At 34.6% G+C, this 20,753-nt stretch overlaps 1 protein-coding gene across 11 annotated transcripts in view; it reads left to right on the top strand.

Moving 5' to 3' along the window:
• Nucleotides 1–20,753, top strand: part of USP34 (ubiquitin specific peptidase 34) — a 127,223-nt gene that overhangs the window by 61,730 nt on the left and 44,740 nt on the right. For 10 of the 11 annotated variants that reach the window (XM_072035232.1, XM_072035233.1, XM_072035225.1 and 7 more), the window contains 20 exons: nt 171–266; nt 2,334–2,416; nt 2,756–2,910; nt 3,760–3,873; nt 4,756–4,855; nt 5,000–5,159; nt 5,636–5,762; nt 5,859–6,006; nt 9,082–9,182; nt 9,779–9,988; nt 10,631–10,756; nt 11,577–11,699; nt 11,836–11,919; nt 12,139–12,225; nt 13,208–13,408; nt 14,742–14,824; nt 16,186–16,226; nt 17,168–17,292; nt 18,305–18,457; nt 19,593–19,697. In XM_072035232.1, the coding sequence (XP_071891333.1) occupies nt 171–266; nt 2,334–2,416; nt 2,756–2,910; nt 3,760–3,873; nt 4,756–4,855; nt 5,000–5,159; nt 5,636–5,762; nt 5,859–6,006; nt 9,082–9,182; nt 9,779–9,988; nt 10,631–10,756; nt 11,577–11,699; nt 11,836–11,919; nt 12,139–12,225; nt 13,208–13,408; nt 14,742–14,824; nt 16,186–16,226; nt 17,168–17,292; nt 18,305–18,457; nt 19,593–19,697 (2,422 nt within the window). The remainder of the gene's footprint in view (nt 1–170; nt 267–2,333; nt 2,417–2,755; nt 2,911–3,759; nt 3,874–4,755; nt 4,856–4,999; nt 5,160–5,635; nt 5,763–5,858; nt 6,007–9,081; nt 9,183–9,778; nt 9,989–10,630; nt 10,757–11,576; nt 11,700–11,835; nt 11,920–12,138; nt 12,226–13,207; nt 13,409–14,741; nt 14,825–16,185; nt 16,227–17,167; nt 17,293–18,304; nt 18,458–19,592; nt 19,698–20,753) is intronic. The other variant, XM_072035224.1, reaches the window with a different exon arrangement.

The following is a 20,753-nucleotide window of genomic DNA, read 5'->3' as shown; positions in this document are numbered from 1 at the left end:
GATGTAAATAAAGAAGAGAGTGCTGTACTGAAACTTGAATTTATGGTAAATGGAAAATGCAACATTTGATTTATTTTTGTGCATTTTCCTGTAATAGCTGTCTAATTCCTGTGGCTTTTCTGGCATTTTTAAACAAGTCCTAATGCTTTTTGCTTTCTGAATTGAAACAGGTGGGCAGAAAAGGAACTTAACATGATGAAACTTTTCTTTGATAATTTGGTACACTACATCCAGGCAGTCAGGGAAGGACGACACAAACATACGTTGTAAGTGCACAACAGACTTTGACTGTTTGATACTTTATGTTTTTAAACATATCTTTTCTGCTTTTCTTCTGGTGCTTCTGATGCATAATTTTAAAGTAAATAATTTCTGTAATGGCATTACATGCTTAAAGAGAGAAAAGTCTATGAATGTAGTTGCATTTTAAATAGTTTACTTTTCCTTTAAAAAAAAAAACAAAAATAAAACGCAGTAACTTTTTGTCGTGGTTCTGCTCGAGTGGGCAGCCGAGCTCCACCACAGCCGCTCTCTCACTCCCCCTCCTCAAAGAGGAATGGGGAGAAAATATGTGAAAAGGGCTCAAGGATTGAGATAAGGATGAGAAAATCACGCAATAATTAGTGTAACGGGCAAACCAGACTCAGCATAAGAAGACAGATAGTAAGATTTATTGCTCATTACTAACAAGCTAGAGAAGTGAGAAACAAAGGAAAGAAACCAAAAGCACCTCCCCCCCCCATCCACCCTCTTCCACCTCCTCCCCCTGAGCGGCGCAGGGGAACGGGGGAATGGGGGTTATGGTCAGTCTACAGCACTTCTTCTCTGCCGCTCCTTCTCGGTCACTCTCGTCCCCTGTGCTATGGGGTCCCACCCACGGGATGCAGTCCTTGATGAACTGATCCGGCGTGGGCTTCCCACAGGCAGCAGCTCTTCCAGAACTGTTCCAGATATGGGTCCGTACCACGGGGTCCATCCCTCAGGAGAAAACTGCTCCAACCTGGCTCCCCTACGGGCAGCAGCTCCTGCCAGATCACCTGCTCCTGTGTGGTCTCCTCTCCATGGGCTACAGGTCCGGCCCGGAATCTGCTCCAGCAGGGGTCTTCCACAGGCAGCAGCCTCCGTCGGTGCAGGGCCACCTGCTCCACCGTGGTCTCCTCCACGGGCTGCAGCGTGGAACCCTGCTCCACCGTGGTACTCCATGGGCTGCAGGGGGACATCCTGCTTCACCATGGTCCTCACCACAGGCCGCAGGGGACTTCTGCTCCGGCGCCTGGAGCACCTCTCCCCCTCCTTCTTCACTGACCTTGGCACCTGCAAGGCTGTTTCTCACTCCCTTGACTCTCCCGGCTGCTGTGTGGCGCAGCAGTTTTTTCCCTGTCTTAAATATGCTCTCACAGAGGCGCAAAACAACATCGCTTATTGGCTCAGATCTGGAAAACAATGGGGCCCTTCCCAAACATGGGGCGGCTTCTAGATCTTTCTCACAGAAACCACCCCTATGGCCCCCTGCTACCAAAACCTTGCCACGTAAACCCACTACACTTTTGTACTCTTGTGTCATCTTTGTTAGACATTGTTCAATGTTTCTTTACAGATAAAACAAGGATTTTTTGTATGCAAATTAATTTAAAATTGTTATATCATGAAACTATTACTCGAATATTTCTGTTTCAAAATTCATCCAGTTTCCAATATATATGCTTAAAATTAGGTGTTTTTTTTTTGTTTTTGTTTTTGTTTTTGTTTTTTTAAGAAATGATACAATTTCTAGCTCCTCAATTTCAGAGGACTGGATTGTTCAGGTTTTGACATATTTTTAATTCATTATATACTGTTATATTGAACATTTCTCTAATGAGAAACTACTTCCAAAGCTGTTTGAAAGTGGGGTGAACTGCTTTAAATTCATGCAAGACAGTATACTGTTCCACTCCTTTAACCATTAAGCTTATAAATGGAAGTAAAGTCAATAGTTTTATGTAGGTTGTGAAAATATTTTTGTAAAGAAATTAGGAAAAAATAAGTTCAGTTCCTGCAAGGTGCTAATGACAAAATACTGCATTTGACTGTATGAAAATAAAACACACGCAAAAAAAAAAATCTTAAACTCTTCACCTGATCTACTAATGAATGTTCTCTCATTTCACTTTTTTGATGTGGTTCTTTAATGTATATAACTGGAGTCTAGGCTATATACTGGACTGGATGTTCATAGAAATGTTTATATGAAAAAATAACACTGTTGAGGGGCATATGCATTAATGAAAGAACAGAAATTAAATATTGCTCAGTTAAATAACTTTTCTTTTTTATACAAATTTAAATTTTAGATACAGTCACAGTGCAGAAGTTCAGGTTCGTCTTCAATTCCTGACATGCGTGTTTTCAACTCTAGGATCACCAGATCATTTCAGTAAGTATTTTAGTTTAACTTACCAGAGAAGCACCTCACAGTAAAACTTGCATAATTCTTAATAATCAGTGATATTTTAATTAAATATGTCATTTTTAAAATACACAATTTTAACGGACATCACTACCAACCAAAAACTCACTGATTGTCAGCTCTGAAAAGGGAAAAGTCTATGATTTGTCATTGGCAGATGATGCATTTTTCTTCTGCTGCTTCTGAAAACTTCTTGTCCTGACAAAACCTTTTCTAATTTCTCTGTGTGCATTCTTGGGTTTTGTAGAATATTGCCATGTATTTGATGATATACTGAAATAGCTAAAAATGCTTCCCTAACTTTAGGGTTGAGTTTAGAACAAGTGGACATATTGTGGCACTGCTTAGTAGAAGATTCTGAATGTTATGATGATGCACTACACTGGTTCTTGAATCAAGTACGAAGTAAAGATCAGCATGCTATGGGTATGGAGACTTACAAGCATCTTTTCTTGGAAAAGGTATGTAGATAGTAAATCACAACCTTAGTAATTCTAATGAGTTTCTTTACTTACCAGCACAGTTTAAAATATTTAAAATTATTTCTATGAAGTGTATCTCTTCAGTACTCTGGGAGGACCCCACTTGCTGTGTAAATGATTTTTTTTTTCTTTGTGGAGGGATTAAGGGAAGGGATTGGCATGAATTCTTTTCACAAGAATGTTTACTCCAGTGCTTCTGTGCATATAGCCTGTGTGTTGTATCTGAAGCTATGTAGCACTTCATTTCAATTAAAAAAGCCAACCAAAACTATATTTTCCCAAGTGATACACAATTACCTGCCAAAATAAAAAGAGAGAAAAAAGAAAAAAAAGACCTCACTTTGGGAGTACCATTTAAATCTCATCCATGTATCCACTGAAAGTATGAATGTGCCACAGTAGGGCTTTTTACAAGGGGTCCCATTCATTTCAATAGACTATAGTATAGTATAGATTATGTTATTCAGTAAATTAAGCATTCTAGTTCTTTTTCAATATTACACAGTTTGTCTACTTTTTGTAAATGTATTAAGCTGTTGAACTGAAGTTTCATATGTGCCAGCACATTCTCTTGCTGTTTTAAGTTAGGCAACTAATGTTACAATACTAATTTTTATACCTTCTGTATCATTACAGTCCAAATCAGTGGTAGAGAAAAGGGGATTGTTGAAGCTGATTATAGTAGATTATTTATATTGTGTATACAATTCAGTAATATTTTGCAAGAACAAATTTTATTTGTAATTTATTTCTATTTGAAATTTGTAATTTCTAGCTATTCCACCACTGAATTTTATTATTTTTGATACTAAAACATGTTTTATTTAGATGCCACAGCTAAAACCTGAAACTATTAGTATGACTGGCCTCAACCTCTTCCAACATCTGTGCAATTTGGCTCGGCTGGCAACTAGTGCATATGATGGTGGCTCAAACTCAGAGGTAAGCCTACACTGTGTGCTCAAGTTCTTCTTTTTGAGGGAAAGGGAAAATTAAATTACTTACCTGCAACTGTATTTACCTTGAGAACATACTGATTTGAAAATCTCTCAAAAAGAGAGCTATCTCTCTCAAAAGTTTCAAATGTGGGATGGTAAAATGGAAGAGGCCTGCGAATCTCGACCTTTCCTCATGACTTTGGATGTCTTTTGTCTCTAGAGACAGAGATAGGAAACCATGAAGAAAGTGATACCTGTTGCCTGTGCTTCTTTGTGTAGTTTATCATACTCTTTGCATAACTGAACTGTGTTAGCTGTTGTGTTTAAAGAATAGGCTTATAACATTTACTTCTGTAAATAATAAGATTCAGACTACATGAAAATCTTTATGTAGAATTAGGTGTATTTCATTCTGACTACAAATTTGTTTTAAAATATACCTCAGTTTACATATGTTGCGCTTCAGAAGTTTTTTTCTGTAGTTGGTTTTTACTGGGAAACTGTCATAGAAATAAAGTGATAAGTAGGATATTTTCCTGTGAATTAATTTGAGGCAATGATTGATTAAAGATTTCTGTTCTTACAACGAATACCGATAATAGTTGTCATTTTAAGGCTTCATTTAAAATCATTCCTCTTTGTCAAAAATTAAATCTCACTCTTGAATTTTAACCAATTGTCCTAACACTTCAAAGTATGAACATATTTCTGTCAGTGGTAGGATTTTACAATAATTGGTGTTTGCATTGACGAGAACCTGAGCAGAGGAGATACTCTTAGGATTTGGATCAAGAAGAAAATAAAAGCTCTCAGGTCAGAAGGGCTTTACTCCCAGTAAAATAATAAGGCAATGTTCTGTTTGTTTGTTTTCCTTTTGTCATAACAGTTGTGTGGCATGGACCAATTCTGGGGTATTGCTTTAAGAGCACAGTCCGGTGATGTCAGTCGAGCAGCTATCCAGTATATCAACTCTTATTATATCAATGGTAGGAATTTTCACTTTATTTTATTTTTTTCTGTGTAATATGTTCTAAAGAATATCTAACATTATCCTCCTTTTATACTCAATATTAAAATGTGTAGTCTTAATTTTGCGCTTATATAAATTTATTTTAACATTGATATTACAGGTAAAACTGGTCTTGAAAAAGAACAGGAGTTTATTAGCAAGTGTATGGAGAGCCTGATGATAGCTTCTAGTAATCTTGAGCAAGATTCTCACTCAAGTCTGACAATTATTGAAAGAGGACTCTTAATGCTAAAGACACACCTGGAAGCTTTTAGGAGAAGGTAAATAGCTTCTTTCGGTATATTTGGATGCAGAATTTCTTTCAATTTCTCTTATAGTAATGATGAATGAATTACGAGTTACAAAATTACTAATATAAATCATAGTTTCTTCACTTTTCTTTGTGTAAAGTAAGGACAGCAGTGGATATTTTTGAAAGATAATCTATGAAGTTTAAACAGTTACAAAAGCTGACCATATAAAGTATAATGTTGTATGAAGTATAAAGTTGTATGGTTATGGTTCACATTTCTGCATCCATCACAAAAGAAATATTTTTTTCACATTTGTTCAAATCTATTTTTATTTAAAAACATGAGAATACCAATAATCTCTTCTTACTTTGAAAAAAACAAACAAAAAAAAAAACAGAGAATAAGGGGCCAAGTTTTGCTTTTCCTGTAATTGTTTACTGACAGTTTGTGTTAAATAGATTTTGACAAAAATACTTTGTGAATGTTTTTACCTGCTTCTTAAGGTTTGCATATCATCTGAGACAGTGGCAGATTGAAGGTACTGGTATCAGCAGTCACTTGAAAGCCCTGAGTGACAAACAGTCACTACCATTAAGAATTGTATGTCAGCCAGCAGGACTTCCTGACAAGGTAGTTAAAAAGCCCTTTTACAACTACATCCTATGCTGTTAAATTCTAGTAAGTTCATTATGTGCTTCAAAAACCAAAATACGTATTTGATTTCAGATGACTATAGAAATGTATCCCAGTGATCAGGTGGCAGATCTACGAGCAGAAGTCACCCATTGGTATGAAAATTTGCAGAAGGAGCAGATAAATCAACAAGCACAGCTTCAGGAGTTTGGCCAAAGCAGCCGCAAAGGGGATTTCCCTGGTAAGCTATAGTACTCATGCATGTATTTTTTGCCCATATGAGTGTTCATCCATTTACAGCTTAGAAGATCGTCAGTTTTTCTTCCCCAGATATCCTCAGTAATCAAACATTATTATATGCTTTATTTTTCCTGTAGTTACAGTTAGCATCATCCTCACTTAATTAATAGCATTTCTTCTTTAGTGCTATAATTTTTTTGAAATTGCAGAGAAAATGTAGATCTGCCAAATGTCCTTAGATCTGGCCAAGATCCAACTCCTAATAGACTTACTTCTCCTGCGTTGGATTTATTTTCATTGTTGTTTTAATTATGTAGTTTTCTGTATTTTAGATATCCTTTTACATAGAACCTTATTCTATATTTTGTTATACGTACACTTTTCTGTCTATGCAATTGATTCATAATATGAATTAATAATTTAAAGTCCTAATTTATACCCTGCACATATGTATTCCAGTCAGGTGTTGTATTTTCCTTACTCCTGCAACTACTTTTTAATTTATGATCATCCTGTAGCTAAATTGATCATTCATCCTGTTTTTATATTCTTAATTTTGAAAGTCATCTTGTTCCTGAGATGGTCATTGCTTGTTTACAGTGTGATGAATAAGCTTCCTGTTGTTGTTCCCTTTCTTTATGTGTTTCTGAGTGATTTTTTTTATTTTTATTTTTTAGTTTATCCTTTAGGAGAAGGACATTTTCTGAATCATATTGTTGCTATATATTGTAGCGTTCTTAGTGGCTATTGCTGTTTGGAATGTTCTTGTTCTCTGAATTATTTTTCCCTCAATATTTTCTTGTTTTCTTTCTAACTCATTATGAGCAAGAGTTAGTGTGCTTGGGTATATTATCTGAACAAATTGTGTCCATTAATACATCTCTTTCCAACAACACTGACCATTAGGAAATGTGTAAATGTTAATCTGACTTTCTTTTTGTAGCTTTACAACTTAAAAAAATGTTTTAATGAGACACGGTGTCAGTATACCAGCCTTTGAACACTAGACATCTTAATTACCTTCTTGATGAAGTCCGCTTTCTAGCCACTTCTCAGAAGCGAGATACCAGATTCTTTTAATTTTTTATTTCAAAATCCAGCAAATTCAGAATTGCAGCCCTACAGGAGCTGCAATTCAGTCTTGTTACATGTACACAAAATACACAAAATTGACTGTTAGACTTAGGAACCTTAGTCATTCTGCCTCACAAGAGACATCTTCTGTAAGGCACATGGTACACTCTTCTGTCTCAGTGATCTTAACCGTGTCTATTTAAATATACTAGTAGTGGTCAATCTGTGACAAAAACAAACAAACAAACAAGTTCCTGGTTAGGAACTTGAAATGGCTGTCATTCCATTAATGTAGGTAGAAATCGAAACAGAATTTATCAAATTTTAGTAAGAATTAAAATCTTTTTGCTCAGGAGTACAAATTTTTCTCTCACCTTTTTCTTATAGAGCTAAATCTTCCTGTCCTTAATTAATTTTTGTTTTCTCAGGTGTGTTTTCATCTACCACAAAATTCTTTTGAGGTCCCCAAACCTCTTATAACATCTCTTGTTTATTTGAAATTTACAGTGCTGTGAGAAGTGTGAGATTGGTTTTGTTTCTCGCTCAGGTTATTTCCTGTATTCTTTCTTCTGAAACCTGTTACTGGTTTGCTGAAGTGCAGAAGATGGTAGATCTCTGTATTATTTTTATGGATGATGTGTTTGCTCGCCTTTAGCTGTTTGAAATTATTTTGCCTGACTGCATTGATAAGTTTTCAAAGCAGCCTGCTGGGGACAATGAGAACAGTGAGAGATAAAATTTTATGCCCAACTCCATCTAAAACATTGATGGTTTTATTGTTCACTGACGTAACTTTGAAAGACTGACAAATACCAGTTTTCACAAGAACGTCTCACAAATATTTTGGGGTGCAGGATTTGAGGATCGTGTTTTTGTCTGAGATTTCCATTTGTCTGACAGTCAAAGCTGCGTTTACATCTGACTGCAGTGCTGTTGTATGGAAGAGTCAGCACGTGTGTGTGTATCTGCTGTTTCTGGGAAGCATCACCTGAATTTATTGTGTGCACACAGCAGCAGTGGCTGTGGCTGCAGATCACTTTCAGCAGTTACCAGAGGAAGAATGCTGACTGTGTATGCGCTACACTATGCTTGTTCTTGAGGCAGGGAGAGAATAAAGTTGGTTTTTTTTCGGTTTTAACCCATGTCTTTGAATACTGTGTTTCTATAGGCAAATAACATTATGTTTGGAAGCATTTTCAGGCAGCACAACTCTGAGTACTTCCTAGGATCTCTGAATGAGGATCAAAAACATAGGCTTTTCTGAAGGATCCTCTTTGAAAATCCAGTGCTGAAGTGTAGTGGCAGGGTAGGGTTGCTCTTCACTGGTGTGCAGGATCAGTGCCTAGAATCAGGAAAAGCTCTGCAAATTTTAATCCACAACAAATATCTTTGTGCACTGTAATTGGTGATTAGAACTATACAAGTAGTCTGAGATTATAAATTCATTGTAAAATGCACAATGAATGTATATCTGTGGTAATAAGGTTTCTTGCTGGACTGTCTGCACCAAATTAAATTCTTGATCTTTTAATTGTTCAGATTTGTTCGTTGTTCAGAATTCTGTGGAGGGTATTCCGAGTTTCTCCTTTCTGTAGTATTTAAGATCTTCAGTTCCAACTTACATTTGAGTAAGATTATTTATTTTGTCTTTGCTTTTGCTGTCTTTATCACAGGTGTGTGTTACAAAGCAATTTTGTTGATGGTCACAATCATTTTCCCACATTCTTCTGTGTGCCATAGTATAACTTAGTACAAAACATGGAAGTCATGTTTTAATCTGTATTGTAGACACTTCTGTCTGCGAGATTGGGTGAACTCTTACTGAAAATGCTATTTTTAAATACATGCAAGGAAATTTAGTTTAATGTAATAAGCAGTTTTCGTAAGGAAATTGCATTGAGTTTTTGTCTGGTTTTAATTGCTGCTGAAGGATGTACTATTAAAAATGAGTCTTAACAGCACTTTCATTAGAAAATGAAACTATATATTTTTTTAATTGTAGGTGGCCTTATGGGACCTGTGAGAATGATTTCATCTGGGCACGAACTGACAACTGATTATGATGAAAAAACCCTTCACGAATTGGGTTTCAAGGATATGCAGGTATATAGTCACCAACAAAAGTTGCTTGATATGTTACCTTTTTTATGCTGCTGCTGTGTGTGGTGATGGTAGAGGGCACATTTTTCTTTGGGAGCATCCTACAGTTTTCTGCATCTGGTTGTTTCTTACTATCCAAAATGTGCCTCCTGTAAGCTCAAAGTAGTACTATCTGTCCTTTCTGCTGTTGTCAGTCTTTAAAATGGTTAATAATTTTAAAAGCCTGATTCTGGTTATGGATTAGCTTTTGTGCTATTTTATTAGTTTACTGAGAAGTCAGACTGGTACTAGAGGCTTGCCAGCCTGCGTACCAAAATAAGGGATGGATGGGGGAAAAGGAAACAGCAGTATTTACTATAGCCAAAGCAGGCAGCATATGCAACTATATCCTAAATGTCTTAGTGAAAGCAAAACCAAGCTTTAGTTAAGGCAGTTGCTCAAAATGATGCTCAGTAAAAATTTGACAACACAGGTATTGATTTATCTTGATCATTACCATTAAGGTCTTAATTTAGATGCTGCTGAAAACATTCTGTGACTTTAGCAGATGCATTTTTAAAGCTGCCTCTCTCTTCCTCATTGTTTCTCTCTGTTTCTAGATGGTGTTTGTATCCTTGGGAGCACCAAGGAGAGAACGTAAAGGTGAAGGCGTTCAGCTTCCAGCATCTTGCCTACCTCCTCCTCAAAAGGACAACATTCCAATGCTTTTACTATTGCAAGAACCTCATCTTACCACCCTTTTTGATTTGTTAGAGATGCTTGCCTCTTTTAAACCTCCTTCTGGAGAAGTGGCTATGGAGGATAGTGAGGTAATTTAGAGTAACTTCATTAGAATAATTACATTTAAGTCTTACTTAATTTTTCCTATCTAGCTTATTTCTTGTCTTGTGTATGCAGTTGCCAGATATATGTGTTGTATTTATATGTGTATTCATTTTCATGTGTGTTATGGTCAGTCATTACCATGATCTTTCAGGTTTTCATAATGTTGTTATGATATCATTCAGTGTATCCTAAATATTGTAGAAACTCTAAAGAAATAATTTTCACAAAAGAATACTGAGTATTTAATTATAGTGACTAATAATGCGAATTGGTTTGAAGAAAGGTTAGTAAAAGTTTTATTGCAAAAACTCAAGTTATCAAAACTCAAATATCTCTTATATGCCATCATTAGCTTGTGTGAAATCAAACAACCATTAGTATATTTTAACTGGTAGATTATTTTTAAGTTTTACTTACACTCAAAAAATTTCATAACATGTTATAGGCTATATAAAGATAATGCAACTCAGTTTCTTCCTGGTTGAGTGAGACTTCGTGGTCTGTTGATGGATTTACATTAGATAACTTCTCAATTAAGAATAAATAAATTTTTGGACTTTAAATCTTAGCTAGGTTATTTTCACTAAGAAATTCACAGTAAGAAGAGTTATTTTATGATTTGTCAGAGTGCAAGATGTGAAGAACTCCATCTCCATGCAGAAAACTTATCCAGACGTGTTTGGGAACTGTTAATGCTTCTACCAACGTGCCCTAATATGTTACAGGCATTCCAAAATATTTCAGATGAGCAGGTAAAACAGATTGCTTGTTTTATATTTTTATCTTTATTATACATGGATATTTTAGTGTTTAGTGTTTTAGTTGAATTTTTGTCAAAGAAGAAGAATGTTTAAAAGTATGTTAATACATTTAGACACAAGTAAACCTAATAAGCAAACTTAATGATTCTTTCAAAATTAAATTAAACAGATATCATTTTAGTTCACAAAGTTTGTTTTTATGATTTCTTAAAAAAAAAAAAAAAAGAACTTAAATGAATAGTGAATGCTAGTTATCACAATCTTCTGGTTTGACTGAAAACAGTATGTTCTTCATCTGCTGCCTAGTGTGTATAAAATATTCAAAATGTACTGTTTCACTTTAACATCATGGGTGTTATGATAGCAATCCTTTTTGTGTGGTCTTTCTACAAGTTCAAAACATGGCCACTTACTTACTTGTTTTCTTGCCCAACAGAAGGAAAGTTTGCCTGTTTTAAAGTTCTTGAAATACCATATTATTGTTCTTAGGTATTATGTTTCTTAATAGACGCACTGAAATTTTGCTGGAAATTATAATTCATCCAAACAACATTTGGCTTCCTGTACTTTAAAATTGTGTATACCATAGTTTTTAGTAATGTCAGTGGTCTAATCAAATTTCACTGCTACATTCACATTATTCAAATTGAAATTAGACTATTTAAAACATATTTCTATAAATGAATAACAAATAATAGATAAAGCTAAAAACTAAAGTACTTGTCCATTTACTTTAAAAACCCTCTCATTGCCTTTCTTAAGATCAGCATTAAGTTATGTTAATTGTTTTCTGTCTTCTTTATTTGCTAAGGGTAATGATGGCTTTAGCTGGAAGGATCTTCTGCGAATAAAAAGTGCCCATAAACTTTTGTACGCCCTGGAAATTATTGAAGCTCTGGGAAAGCCCAACAGAAGAATAAGACGTGAATCTACGGTAATAGGATTTCTTGCACAAAATATGTTTTTTCTATGAACCAAAGTATATATTGATAATTTGGTTTACAGTATTTTTAATCTTAAACTGTGTTTGTTTGTTTGTTTTTTTGTGACTTATACTTGTTTGTCTTTAGGGAAGTTACAGTGATCTTTACCCAGACTCAGATGATTCAAGTGAAGATCAAATAGAAAATAGTAAAAACACATGGAGCTGCAAGGTCTGATTTTCCTACAGTATTTTGTGATACATATTGTAGTTTTTCAAAAAAAGATGTAAAATGTAAACCCATTTGAAACATTATCTAAGAGTTTCTGATCTCAAATTTAAATAGAATATTTTAAAATTTTTCTGTGTTACCAGACCTGTAGGTCTAACTGAAGTTGGTGATATTTCTGCATTTGCTTTTTCTTACATTGGTTCCATAATATACTTACAGTTTGTTGCTGCTGGAGGGCTCCAACAATTACTCGAAATTTTTAATTCTGGAATCTTAGAGCCTAAAGAACAGGAATCATGGACTGTGGTAGGTGATTATTCACCCTTTTACTCCAGAATAACATAGCTGTCCGTTATAAGACATATGTATATATATGTATGAAATTGGCAACAGTTTCTCAAATGCTGAAAATACAGCAGGCATACCTTTTATTAAAAGGTTTTAAACAGATTTTTAGGTATTTGTTCTAAAATACATTCAGTGTTAGAAACAAATTGTCATTCTTACTCTGTTTATATGCAAAAGATTGCATGATGACTTCTATTGTTCTGTCCAGAAAACTTGGACATCACCATGAAAATAATTACAAATTCCACAACTAAGTGCCTTGTACAGGTCACTGAACTTAAGCAGATCATTTACGTATATAGGTGCTAGACAGTTACCTTCTCCATGTGTTGCTGTGAAATGGTGCTCTTTTTTTGTTGTTAATTTCATTCTCACACTGCAAGTTTTGCTGGTGGAGCTGACCATGTGCTGTACTTGGCCATAGCTGCACAGCTGAGAGCCATGTAAACTGATCTCAAGGGTTACTAAATCAATCAGTGGGTTTTGTCTCTGCATGTGATATTACAATAGAAAATGTTATTTCTGAAGTACTATCTGCTGTCTCCTCGTGGTTAAATGTATTCAACTTGAAAGCATTTCTGTATACCATACCTACTACACTGTGCTATAATTGAATGCAATGCAGGGAAAGCTATTAACTGTAAAGATTAACCTCCTATACTGTTTCCTCTGTGGTATTTCATGCACATAATAACAGAATGTCTTGAAATGCACCTGCTAATAGGACTAGATAATAAGAATGTCCTTCTTGTAAAAAGTAATTTTTTTAATACCTTTCCTCTTTAGTGTCTATTCTTGTGAGGTTTTGCCAGTTAGAGTTCTAGTTGTTTATCCTTTGTAGCTTACTTAAGCTTTTCTTGTCAAATTCTGTAGAAGACATAGAATTATTTGTAAAATAAATCCCTGCAAAAAGAAAAATTCATTTCCTTCTTATTCACAGTGGCAGCTGGACTGCCTTGCTTGCTTGCTGAAGCTGATATGCCAGTTTGCAGTTGATCCTTCAGATCTGGATTTAGCTTACCACGATGTGTTTGCCTGGTCTGGTGTAGCAGAGAGTCACAGAAAAAGAACGTGGCCAGGCAAATCAAGGAAGACTGCAAGTGACCATGTGAAGGGCCTTCATATACCTCGTTTAACAGAGGTAAGAGATAAACAGTGCGTCTGTTTTGTGAATTTAAATGACTCCTTTGTTGTGTAAAGCTTTTATTTTGGTAATAAAATAATATAGTGGCAAACTTACTAGTATTAATCTATATGTTACATACTGTTCTCAAATATAGTTTGTTTTTAAACCTGCCAATTTTAAAAGCTGGAACTGAAAGGTATTTTGATGAATGTGAGCATGTGAAATGTGAATTTCAGAATTCCAGTTTTATTCCTATTTCTTACATTTTGTTTTCCATATTATTAACTCTGTTTTTATGGTAACCTTTCGTAGTTGCTGTCCTCATCCTTGGCAAATACATTTTTATGTCCTTGAGTGCACACTAAGTGTGAAGTAGTTTACTATACTAAGGATATCTGACCAAGTGTATAAACATACTTAAACGCGTAAAACTTCCTCCCAGATTCTTGCCTGCTAATTTCCAAATATAGACCAAGCCTGATATTTAATCAATAGCATTTTGTCATCAGATGGCTAGAGATGCATTCACTGTAAATTGATTGCTCTTGGGCACAGGACCAGTTGTGATTGCAGGAAAGGGCAGATTTGAACTGTAAGCTGGAGCCAAACTTCCCATTTGTCATTGTTACACAAGGAAAGACCCTAACTGTTCTATAGGGATAAGGTATTTTTGACAAAACAGATTCCTAAATTACCAAAGCTGATATGATACAGGGAAATTATTGAATGTATTAGCTTTTTTAATTGTCATCAATAAATATTTTTGATTGCAGTGGATTTGCTATCTAAATACTTTAAAAAACTTCTTTGTAAGGTCTTTAAAGACTTTCTCTTCAGACTTCTCAGATTTGAAAATTTTGTATAGCCTGTCAGAGGCTCTTTTTAAGATTAATAATTTAAGTGAATGTGTAGTCAGTCAAATGTGTTGATCACAAAGATACAAGCGAAATTTACATATCCAACTTCACCCACAACATTGTCCCCTCAAACCTATGATTTTAGAAACAAAGTTAATGTTTTTGGTTTTAAGAAATACACTGGTTTTTTTTACTAACAAGGTTGAGAAGATTATTGATTTTTCTATTCAGTTATGTTGCCTAAGAGGAATAGAATGAAATTTTAGCATCTAGATGTACTCAGTGAAACACAGGATTTTACATTTGCTTTAATAAAAAACAGAATATGACTGTTTCAACTGTAGAGATGTTATCATTTCTCTTTTGCTGTTCCTCCCTCTACACAGGTGGGTTTTTTTTAGATTCACACAGTGTGTATAATTTAAAAAACAATCAAAAAGCTTGTTGTTATATTAACTGGTCTTTTTTTCTTTTGACTTCAATTTTTAAAGGTGTTTCTTGTACTTGTCCAGGGAACCAGTTTGATTCAGCGACTTATGTCAGTTGCTTATACATATGACAACTTGGCACCTAGGTACAATATCTTCTTATTTTTGTTATAAAGCTTATAAAGTGTGCACATTTTCCTTGGCTGTTTTAAATAGAATGAATAGCTCTTTCAGTTGTAGTTCCCATTAACATCCATATCAGAAATTTAAGTATATAGGCATTAGATTTGCTTTTCTTAGTCACATCTTTTTGTAGTTAATCCACACTTACGAATCATGGAGAGAACTCTCAGTGGTCATCAGCAATCAAGCAATCACTGAACTAAACAAATTGCCCGAAATAGTAATAGTAAGAAATAAATAAAATAGAAACAACAACAACAAAACCTACATGTAAAGTAATTAATCACCATAGAATCCCTTATATAACCAGTTGTTCTCCAAGGTATATGACGTGGAGCAACAAGATATGGACAGGATGCTGTCAGAAATTCTCGTACCAAAACTGATTCTTTGTCTCTTTGTAACAATTAGCATTGTCAATTTCAAGCGAATATAAAGGAAAATTTGAAATAAATTCATTTTTAAGCTGCTTATTTATCTGCTGTGTTTGACTTATTTTCCCCATCCTAATGACATTACTTTATTGCTATTGAAATTCCTCTTCGTTTTATAGTTAGTGTGCATGTACTGCAGGCAAAATTTTACTTTCAGAAAATGGTTATTAGTGGTTTTTGTCCTTTTTGCCTTTTTTCCTGAGAAAAGCAATTCTGTGTAAGACTGTATAGTGACAGAGTTGGACTGATTCTGGGGCGGTCAATTTTTTGACACATTCAGTGTTGTAGAATTACTTGATTCCAAATAAGGTATAATGTGTTCTACCATATTTGTAAAAGATTGATAACGATATTTAGAGCATTTCCAGCCAGGTCTACAACTGTGCCTAAATGTAACCTCTAGCTGAGTTCCAAGAATGATTTTAATAATATACAATATATTTTCCATTTCATAAACTTCTACTGCCCTTTTCAAAAACTGTAAGTAAATAAGTACAAGCATTTACAGTAGGTACAGAGTTCGAAAGATCTGCTTAAAGTGTGGTTCCCCATAACAAATGCTAGCTTTCTTCTGTATGCGTCTGTTCTTGGTTCCATTTTATATCATCTCTTTCTTGGGTAATATAAAGTGGTTGTGATTATTTTTTCTTTACTTTTTATCTTGTAGTCTGTAAAGCTTTAGGGGGGTGATTTGAAGTTCCTAATAGCTTTATAAATATTGCTAATTTTGAATACTGCAAGAAATGAATCTTTTTAGGATTACGGTATTAGTTTTCTTAGTTGGTACTTAAGAATAACTTTGTTCTTACTGGCATATGCTTACATTTCTAAGTGGTAATCTGTTATGATCTGTGATAAAGTTCAAATGGCTTTATCTTCTTCCTGTTCAGGGTGTTGAAAGCTCAGTCAGATCACAGATCAAGACACGAAGGTCAGTGCTGCAAATTACTTCTATGCTATGAACTAATAATATTGAAAACATATTGAAGATAACAGGTTATGTGTTTGATTTATTCCACCTAAAACACAGAGAGGTCCTAAAAGACTTGCATGGCTTTCCTTTTCTGGTAATTATTTATATGATAGAAGTTTTGTATGCTAGTTATGCCTTCATCTCCAGACTAGCTGTTTTTGATAGGAAAACCAGCAGTATTATTTTCTGAAGAGCAGAAGATATATGTAGCACCATAATATAGTCACCAACAGTCACCTTTATTCGTGTTTACAAAGATAATTCTGGGCCCAGAATTCCTTGGAGATCCCCAGTCCAGCCTTCCTGGGGAGGATTCCTACAAAAGGTCTAAATGACCTGTGTCAGGTTAGGTTTGTATGAGAGTAACTGCCAAAAGCAGAGCATAGGTGTGCATAAATATAGGTAGGTCTCCTAAGCTTGTACATTGCCTTTGTTTTTTTTTCCACTTTGTTCTGGCCTACAGATGTTCATGGCTATGAACCTGAATTCTCAGTATGCTGTGCGTCACATACGAAAGTCTTACTCTTGGCTGTTAAGAAGAAAAGAACTGATGTGCTAGTTAGTTCAGGGAAATGTTCATGTTAAGAGCTGATGCAACCCATCTCCAAAGTACCAGCTCACTACTTAAGAAGGAGAGATGCAGGAAGGGGTTGTGCTCCAGATTTTGAGTATTTAGTCAAATTAAACTGTGATCAGTAGTACAACGATCAGTATTTAGTAAGCATATTGGTGACATTCTGAGCTGAAGTAGTGGCTTATGTGCCAATAAGGACTTAGTCTTGTACATTAAGATAATTAAAGTAAATGTCGTTTGTGCTAGAACTATGCAACCCTTCAACCTAGAAACCTTATTCTGTTAGAATAATGATACGATTTACTCTCATCTCATTTCCTATTAGTTACTCATTATTCAATGTGGCTCTTGGTGAGTTGGGCTCACTGCTGTTCCTCGGTGAAATCCAGTCTGGCAGACAGTGATCATTTGCAAGACTGGCTAAAGAAGCTTACCCTTCTTATTCCAGAGGTATGTTAAAGAAGAGGTTGTTACTAATTTGTGCATAATATGGAACAAGATTAACTTTGGTTTCAAGTTTCCATTAATTTCAGATCATGTTGTTTCCTGCTAAAAGTAAGCAGGTTCTCAGTTACTTGCAGTCCTGTTTAAGTAATCATTTTTGGTAAAAATACTGTGTAAGATGGCACATTTGTGGTTGATTGCAAACCAGTTTATAAACTCCCATCTTTGTTCTTAGCTTTTGTTTGAAGGTAATTCTTTTGTTGTAATTTGTTGGAATTTCTGGATGATGCCCTCCAACATGGATTAATCTAAATATACTTCTGCCATTGTGTTATTTTTTCAGCCGTACTTTTTATCGCAAAATGGGGTGAATAAGAGTTTAAATAAATATTTGTCATCAGTGAATCTTTGTCTAGTTTTAAGTATTTTTTTTTGTCTAATATAAGACAAACTTGGAAATTGCATAATATGCACAATGGATTTATTTATTTTTTTTACTATCTATTGCTTAAAGGTGCAACATGGACACGATGAGGTGATTGTTATTATCAGCTAATTATTACTCAACCACAGAAAAAACATATGTACTGTCTCCATTTAAAACACTGGAACTAAATGAGGGCAAACTTCTGAAGCTAAATTAGAGATAGTCTAGATTATTTTTTTCCTTAGGAATAAAAGAAGATAATTTTTCTAGTGAAATTAAGTTAACCATATAGTTTCATATGCGTAAGTATAGGTTGCAGCATTACATATATGTTCATACTTTGCCCAGATGTGGTATTTTGGGAGCTGGCTGTACTCTTTACTATAGAAAATAGGTAACTTGGGAGACAAGGCTTTTTTGTTACAAGGGTATCGTCAGCATAGGTGTTTTTAGACGTATTCTGCCTTGATAAGCTGGTAGATGTTATTAGAGGAACTTAATTATGTATATATGGAAGGAAAGTCAAAAAAGAAAAAAAACAAACTTCTAAATAATGTGTGCAGTAATTTTATTTTTTTATTTTTCACACAGACTGCCGTTCGCCATGAGTCATGCAATGGTTTATACAAGTTATCTCTCTCTGGTCTCGATGGGGGGGACTCAATTAATCGGTCCTTTCTGCTGCTGGCTGCATCAACATTACTAAAATTTCTTCCTGATGCTCAAGCTCTGAAACCTATCCGGGTAGGAACTTAGCAAATTACAAGACATTGTTAAAGATATATTTTAACTTATTTCTGTTAATATAAAAGGAGAAAAATGGTAGCATATGCCATCATTTTGTCTGGCATACTGTTTCTGATCTGCTAAGATACTAAGACTAAGATATTAAGGTTTAGATGTTTCGAGAAGCTTCACAGAAGTTACAGCTGTGATGCTAAAGTAATTGATACCTTACTAGTGCTAGGAGAAAAGTACAAAATAGCATTTTGAAAGTGTTGTGGTTCTGGAATTTTAGCATCCACATAAGATGCCGTTAAGGAATAACAGTTGTGTTTTCAGTAAATGCCCCATCTTTCCCTTTTTAAGTCCATAAATAAATCAGTAAATAGTTTTATATTTTATAGGTGTCCTCTGTTGTTGCAGTTAAGTGTTACTGTTCCCCAGTCAATTGTTTCTGTTTTTCTTTTGGGGTATTATTGTCCTCACAGTTTCACTAAATAGAAGAGATTCTACTTTCACACTGTTAATGTATGGAGATTAATAGAGATGGTTTGAACTAATCTGGATGATTTTCCCTAAAGTCAATTAGGAATTGTAGACATACCAATGCATATCAGAGAAGGCTATGCTCACTTCAGCTGTGTAGATCTGAAGAAGACTACTTGTACGACTGTGAAATGTGAACCTTGATTCAGGGGAGATTCTGAGAAAAAAAAAAAAAAAAAAAAAAGGTTGCATTAAAACAATCTGCAGAAGATTTGCATTATTTCACTAGTTTTCAGAAGAGTTCAAAATGGGATTTTAACCAACACATGTCAAACTGATATTCATGCAAATTTTCTTTTGTTTTGCCCAGTCTAATATTGAAAATTTTGCAATTTGCAGTTCTAAGTACAGATTTAATACTGTTGTAAGTTTAAGGCTCTGGCAGATCATCCTGACAGTCTTTCAAGAAAATGAATAAGTATTTCAGAATTAAAATAGAACATGCAGTGTTACCATTGTAAAATTCATTGTTCTTGTAAGGATCTTATCTTAAATAGGGACATGTAGAAAGTAATATTCTTGTAACATTGCATTTATTGCACTGCTTTAATACAGTTATTATTACAGTTAACAAAAGAAATTTTTTCTTTTTTCTTTTTTTTTTTCTCAGGTGGAGGATTATGAAGAAGAACCAGTGCTACGACCAGGTTGTAAGGAATATTTTTGGTTGCTGTGCAAACTGATTGATAACATACATGTCAAAGATGCAAGTCAGGTATGTTTTGCTTTGCAGTCATAAAAATGTTTGTGTTTTTAAATATCTGTATTCATATAACTTTTTTCATTGAACGTGATACAGTTTTACTTAATATATAGTGAACTGCTACAAACTGCTCTCCAAGCATTCCATCTCTTGACTTCTGCTGCTGTTGGTGTTTTTAGTAGCTCATGGTCAAAGGAAGCTTCAGATACACACCCTTTAGAGTCAAGAAGGGAGGGTGCATATAATGCACAAATAGAGTGGGCTATATGAAGTTAAGAGGCATGAGTATTGGAATCATTTAGGAAAGATTGACTCTTGGTAATTTCAGTGAAGGAGGAGGTGAGCAAATATCTGACATTAACTGAAAGAGACGAGAAAAAAATTCAGTTAGAAGCCAATTAGCATAGGTCAGAAAAAATATTCACTCTTTCAAAACATCCCAAAAGGGTTAAAATTAACTTTTTATGCACCTTCTGCAGCTATCTCTGCTGGCTGGACATGCTACATAAGTATCTCTAATTTATTCTCAGTGCTCTGGCAGGAGTGTGGGAAGGGAAGGAAGATAAAGCTATGAACCTTCTTTCTGTAGTGTTGAAAAAAATCTTGTCTGCTAACACCTGATGGTCCCAGTAGAGGCAAAAATTTTGGCCCGTCCATCTTTCTTCCACACAGTTTCCTACCATTTCCATTGTATTAATTCAGTTTCTTAGCTAGGCTACAGTTCTGCATAGTTCTTCTGCATGTTGCTTTCAAATTTCTAATGACAAGCTTCTGTGTGTTCCTGTGAGAAATAACAGTTAAGTATTTAAAATAGTAGTATTCAATTTTTTCAACATGATAATATATTTTTGGCATCTGGAATTGAAAGAATAAGTGTTACTTTATTTGAACTGTATATCATTGATTTTAAAAAACAGTTATATCACATTTATGAAAATGTATTAAAATACTGTTGCAAGAACATTTGAAAGAGTTTTAATTGTTCCTGTTTTTTTTTTTGTGTACAATAGCAAATTTCCATCCAAAAGAATAACCGTAGTTTCTGGCTGGATTTCTAATTCATGACGT

The sequence above is a fragment of the Anas platyrhynchos genome, chromosome 3, assembly GCF_047663525.1.
Source record: "Anas platyrhynchos isolate ZD024472 breed Pekin duck chromosome 3, IASCAAS_PekinDuck_T2T, whole genome shotgun sequence".
In the NCBI taxonomy this organism is placed as follows: Eukaryota; Metazoa; Chordata; class Aves; order Anseriformes; family Anatidae; genus Anas; species Anas platyrhynchos.
Note: the sequence above shows the minus strand (reverse complement) of the source record. Positions and strands in the feature narration are given on the sequence as shown.